This window comes from Oncorhynchus clarkii, chromosome 9, assembly GCF_045791955.1.
Source record: "Oncorhynchus clarkii lewisi isolate Uvic-CL-2024 chromosome 9, UVic_Ocla_1.0, whole genome shotgun sequence".
NCBI lineage: Eukaryota > Metazoa > Chordata > Actinopteri > Salmoniformes > Salmonidae > Oncorhynchus > Oncorhynchus clarkii.
Genome location: NC_092155.1, coordinates 46574736 through 46581166, shown reverse-complemented (window position 1 = coordinate 46581166; position 6431 = coordinate 46574736). Strand labels below are relative to the sequence as shown.

General features: G+C 44.1%; 1 protein-coding gene across 3 annotated transcripts in view; it reads right to left on the bottom strand.

The window, feature by feature from the left end:
• LOC139416419 (agrin-like) overlaps nucleotides 1-6431 on the bottom strand; it is a 275974-nt gene that overhangs the window by 95044 nt on the left and 174499 nt on the right. For all 3 annotated transcript variants that reach the window (XM_071165012.1, XM_071165013.1, XM_071165014.1), the window contains one exon: nucleotides 4876-5091. In XM_071165012.1, the coding sequence (XP_071021113.1) occupies nucleotides 4876-5091 (216 nt within the window). The remainder of the gene's footprint in view (nucleotides 1-4875; nucleotides 5092-6431) is intronic.

Below are 6431 nucleotides of genomic sequence, written 5' to 3'. Positions count from 1 at the left end.
CAATTGGATACCTGTCAAAGGTACCAGACAGAACCGAAGAGAAGCAAACCAACCGTTCCCTTGGTATTGAAGAATGTGGTTTTAACAGTCAATAAGAGGGAAACAACACGACACATCGATTCCCACATTAACACATCTAATACTTTATACTGAAAGACAACGGATGTTGCTTCCTCGGCTGCACTAGCAAAGACAGACCACCGGGAAGCCAGCAAACAGGCAAGCAGACAGATGGAGAGAATTCTCTTAGGACCAACTGCCTTGGACCAACTGTGGAGTGAGATTGGGGGGAGCTGTGAGGTAGATACGGCCAGAGTTAGACACACGGCGTACTGAGACGGTCTTTCTTCATGGCTGGAGGGAGTGAAGTGGTGTCTGTTGGCGCTGGAGAGATAAGACAGGGAGGCCTTTCAAACAGCCAGTCAGGCTGTACTGCAGTTACCCACAGAAAAAGGGACAGAGAGGGATAGGGGAAACAGAGAGAAAAACAGAGAGAATGGTAGGAGAAACACAGTGAAGGGGAGAGCGGAAGAGGCAGGGATAAAAGGGAAGGTGACAGAGAGAGGGGAGAGGAAGAAAGAAGTACAGCGGGGGTATGAAAGAAGAGCGGGAGAGAAAGAATGAGAGTCTGAGTGTAGTCTATCAGCGGAGCGTGAGGCTCCTGGGCTCCCTCTACACACACACGAAATCGATCTTCCCCATCGATCTGTGCCCACTTTCTCCCCGTCGCACCACTACCCTCCTCCCCCCTAAAAAAACTCCACGTTCCACAAGACTGGGCTCTCCGGAATGAGTTCTGAGGCACAGGCACTCGCTGGGCCCCCCTCTCCTCCCCGCTGTAGCGCACCGCACGGGTTGGGAGGCCGAGTGTTTACCCCTCTCTCTGTGTCGACTCCAAGTTCAATATTAGGAGAGCTAACGCGGCTCTTCATGTTCTACTGAACGGTAACCCTGGTTAAGTGCCAGCTGCCTTCTGTCCTCCTCCACACCCTTCTTTCAATGGCTTTTTTTAATCTTTTCCCTAAAAAACACAGTTATCTCACGCTTCAGGGCCAATTTCAACAGATTTAAACAGAGAAGAGCTCCCCTTTAAAACCAAAAAATTAAATCGGTACCCGTAGACGATAGACGCTGGACTAATGAACTAACCCACAGAAATGTGACCCCGCTCCCAAATTACCCATTTTATATGCATTTTATATAAAGCGGGGATTAATGAGTTGCTTAGGCTGGAATGTCCATAAAGGTCCATGCCGGCTGAGTTATGTACACATTACAGTACAAAAACCCACTAAACTGAGCGAGAGTACTCATGCATTAAGTGGCCATGCATTGACTTGGTATCTGGAGTGGCCAGAGGCACGATCCAGGTCGCTATCTTACATTACAGACTTGAACACCAGCTTTGCTTTAATCTGCCACTACATTAATCATTATAGATCATCCAAGCACCGTGTCCATTCTACTGGGAGGGCCACCTTAATATGTCATGGAGAAAGAAGAAAAAACATGTAGTGCTTATGATGACTTTATGAATTCCCTATGAAGCTTTTATAAGTTGTGGTTTGATTAAAGTTAGAAAAATGTTAACAAATACAATGGAATACTTAGAAAAACCTATTCACTCCTCGTCTCCAGCAGATCTCTCCATCACCCCAGACAACAACATCATACCAGCCAGTGTGACCTGCCTGGCCCTTCTGCACTGAAATGTATTGAAGGGACAAATAGAATCTGTCATCCAGTTTCCCCCTGACCCTCTGCTTCTCGTCCTCCCGTGGAAAGACTGTTATTGTCTGCTCTCTCCGTTTTTTGCTCTCTAAAAGCGCTATTTATTCTCCTTCAAGCTCCATTGTTTCAGCGCTACGCCTATTTTTACCGGCTGCTCCCTTAATGTCGACAAAATGTGTTTTGATATTCAAATATTTATTGTGATATTTGTGGCGGAACTGTCAAATGGAACAAGCTCTTTAATACTCAGAAGTACGATGTTTGTCATTTGGGAATTCTACTGCTGTCCAACATTTCTTGTTTTAGGCTTTGAATGCATCTTGAAGGGACTCTAGACAGGAGCATTAAAGTAAGTAGTCACATAGCTTTGAATAGTATGATTTCTCCCCACAACTGAATAAGCTCTCATTCTTGATAGCCTCATAATCCCAATTACTGTGAACTCTACATATACGCTTTGCCTATGCTAAGGCAAATGCTAAAACTGAATTCTCACGACTAGAGATGCTATCGAGGTTTTGATGTACATCCGGTGTATATGTGGTGTATATACATATATAGATTGCATATGGATTACTGTTACAGTGCTATTTGGGTTGTTCATTGGATTCATTGCGACATTTCTTGATTTCTTGTTGTGTTTTTGTTTTTGTGTGTACTTGTTTGACATTGTACTGTATTGTTATGAGCTGGTAACATAAAAATTTCGCTGCACCATCTATAACATCTGCTGAACTGTGTTCGTGACCAATACACTTTGATTTGATTTAAATTACCTCTCTCTCCCTCTCATTCTCCCTCTCTCTCTCCCTTCCCTCTCTTTCGCTCCCTTCCCTCTCTCTCTCCCCCTTCCCCACCCCTCTCTCTCTCCCTTCCATCTATCTCACTCTCTCCCCCTGCTCTCTCTCCCTTCCCTCTCTCTCTCTCTCCCTTCCCTCTCTCTCCCTTCCCTTTCTCTCTCTCGCTCTTTCTCTCTCCCCCCCACTATCTGGCAAGCCCTGTCGTCAAACAGGCCGTGCTATTAGCCAGCCCCAGTCGGCACAGCAATCAGCCAATGGATTAGCATTGTAACGATGGCACATGAGAAAAAACCTTGACAGGAAGCCCATTGTAGTGTATTGTGTTCCTCTGGCTTTCAGCCCTGCGAACCCCTCCCGGAGTGGCTCGGGCTGCTATGCTAATGAGTGATGAGTATGAGACATATGCTTCAATGGAGACTGCTGTTATTATACGTTCTCTCGGGACCATGGGATACAGACAGGGCATGCCTCGAGGTGTTTGGTCGTCAGGCGCCTGGTACCGTGCCTTCAGAAAGGGTTCTTAACCCTTGACTTTTTATATATACTTAATAATCCATACCATCAAAGTGGAATTACGTTTTTAGAAAGTGGTACTAATTAATAAAAACTGAAAAGCTAAATAAGTTCAGGAGTAAACATTTGCAAGTCACATAATAAGTTGCATGGACTCACTCTTTGTGCCATAACAGTGTTTAACATGATTTTTGAATGACTACCTCACCTCTGTACCCCACACATACAATTATCTGTAAGGTCTTTCAATCGAGCAGTGAATTTTAAACACAGATTTAACCACAAAGACCAGGGAGGTTTTCCAATGCCTCGCAAAGAAGGGCACTTACTAGTAGATGGGTAAAAAAAATAAAAGCAGACACTGAATATCCTTTTGAGCATGGTGAAGTGATTAATTACACTTTGGGTAGTGTATCAATACACCCAGTCACTACAAAGATACAGGCGTCCTTCCTAACTCAGTTGCCAGGGAGGAAGGACACCGCTCAGGGATTTCACCATGAGGCCAATAGCGACAACAGTTACAGAGTTTAATGTCTGTGAAAGGAGAAAACTGAGGATGGATCAACAACACTGTAGTTACTCCACAATACTAACCTAAATGACAGAGTGAAAAGAAGGAAGCCTGTACAGAACACAAAATACAAATATTCTAAAACGTGCATCCTGTTTGCAATAAGGCACTGAAGTAAACAAATCTATTTACTCTATGTCCTGAATACAAAGCATTATCTATGGGGCAAATCCAACACATCACGGAGTACCACTCTTCATATTTTCAAGCATAGTGGTGGATGCATCAGGTTATGGGTATGCTTGTCATCGGCAAGGCCTAAGGAGTTTTTTTAAATAAAATTAAATGGAATAGAGCTAAGCACAGGCAAAATCCTAGAGGAAAACCTGGTTCTGTCTGCTTTCCAACACTGGGAGACAAATTCACCTTTAAGGAGGACAATAACCTAAAACTCAAGGCCAAATATACACTGGAGTTGCTTACCAAGACGGCCGAGTAACAGTTTTGACTTAAATCGGCATGAAAATCTATGGCCAGTCTTCAAATTGTCTCTCTAGCAATGATAAACAACCCAATTGATAGAACTTGTTATTTTTTCAAGAGTAATGTGCAAATATTGTACAATCCAGGTGTGTAAAGCTCTTAGAAACTTACCCATAAAGACTCACCTCTGTAATCGCTGCCAAAGCGATTCTATCATGTATTGACTCAGGGATGTGAACACTTATGTAAATGAGATATTTCTGTATTCAATTTTCTATTCATTTGCAAACATTTCTAAATGCATGTTTTCACTTTGTCATTATGGAGTATTGTGTGAAGATGTGTGAACCCATGATGAGTTCAGATTTTTGTGTGGCCCCCACCCCAGTCACGATCATGATCTAGGCTCTGTGAGGAAAATGAAGTAACGGCTCGCATTTCCCTTGCGGAGGTACAGAACATACTATGTTGAAATGTACTGTATTGTAGTGTAATGCTAAAAGGACTCATTCTGAATGTATGAAAGAGAACTAAGGATCGCAGTGGGCTGAATAGTAGAGTCATGCTAGCTTAGTCACTATACATCAGGGTAGAGTAGTAGTCTTCACAACACAGACTGAAACAGACTGAATAGTAGCGTATTGCTAGCTGGACTCTCCATAGATAAGGAACAAGGTACAGTAGTAGTCCACAACACTGACTGAAACAGACTGAATAGTAGCTAGCGTGACGTTAGCTGATCTCACCATACTGTAAATACAATACTTTGTGTTAGCACACAACACCGACAAACTATAATAACTAGATAGCGTGATGCTAGCTATCTGGACTCACCACAGGGTCCCTTGCGCAGCACCTTGATGCGTCGCTGCGTGTTGCACTGGGCCTTCTCCAGCTCGCACTCGTTGGAGTAGGTGGAGGAGTCTGAGCCGCACACGGGCGCCACAACCGACGGACAAACCATCTTCTTGCATACACACTCCGCCTTAGAGGGGTCAGTCGCTTCACGCTCACACACCGCCCCGAAGCCGCACAGCATACCTCTACAACCTGGCCAGAGAGAGGAGGGAAACACTGTTACATTTGATCATATTATTAAAAACATTTGACATTTCATAAAAAACGTGCAAAGCAGTGTGTCATTTAGAAGGGAGGAAATGCCCAACAGGAGGACCCTTTGAAAACATAAGTGACGTTACAGAAAGTTAAACGGCCTTAGCTAACAGTTCACACTTGAGAAACACTATATTTCCAGGTGTTACACAACTTTGTTAATATTCCCCTTACACGAGAACATACAATATCCACCATGCACATGTAGCTTCATTGACTCCTGTAATATACACTGTATATACAAAAGTATGCGGACACCCCTTCAAATGAATGGATTTGGCTATTTCAGCCGACCCGTTGCTGACAGGTGTATAAAATAGGGGCAATACAGCAATGCAATCTACATAGACAAACAATGGCAGTAGAATGGCCTTACTGAAAAGCTCAGTGACTCTCAACGTGGCACCGTCATAGGATGCCACCTTTACAACAAGTCATTTTGTCAAATTTCTGTTATGCTAGAGCTGCCCCAGTCAACTGTAAGTGCTGTTATTGTGAAGTGGAAACGCCTGTGGTAGGCTACACAAGTTGTAGGCCACACAAGCTCACAGAACGGGGCCGGCAAGTGCTTAAGCACGTAGCGTGTAAAGAAAAGTCTGTCCTCGGTTACAACACTCACCACCGAGTCCAAACCTCTGGAAGCAACGTTAGCACAATAACTGTTTGTCGGGAGATTCATGAAATGGGTTTCCATAGGTTTTTTTTGGATCCAGGGAGAACACCCCAATGCATAGTGCCAACTGTAAAGTTTGGTGTAGGAGGAATAATGGTCTGGGGCTGTTTTTCATGGTTCAAGCTAGGCCCCTTAGTTCCAAGGGATGGAAATCTTAACACTAAAGCATACAATGACATTCTAGATGATTCTGTGCTTCCAACTTTGTGGCAACAGTTTGGGGAAGGTATTTTCCTGTTTCAGCATGACAATGGCCCTGTGCACAAAGCGAGGTCCATACAAAAATTGTTTGTTGAGATCGGTGTGGAAGAACTTGACAGGCCTGCACAGAGCCCTCACCTCAACCCCATTGAACACCTTTGGGATTAATTGGAACACCGAATGCGAGCCAGGCCTAATCGCCTGACATCAGTGCCTGACCTCACTTCCACTCCTGTGGCTGAATGAAAGCAAGTCCCCACAGCAATGTTCCAACATTTAGCGGAAAGCCTTCCCAGAAGATTGGAGGCTGATTGTATCAGCAAAGGGGGTACCAACTCCATATTAATGCCCATGATTTTGGAATAAGATGTTTGATGAGCAGGTGTCCACATAACTTTGGTCA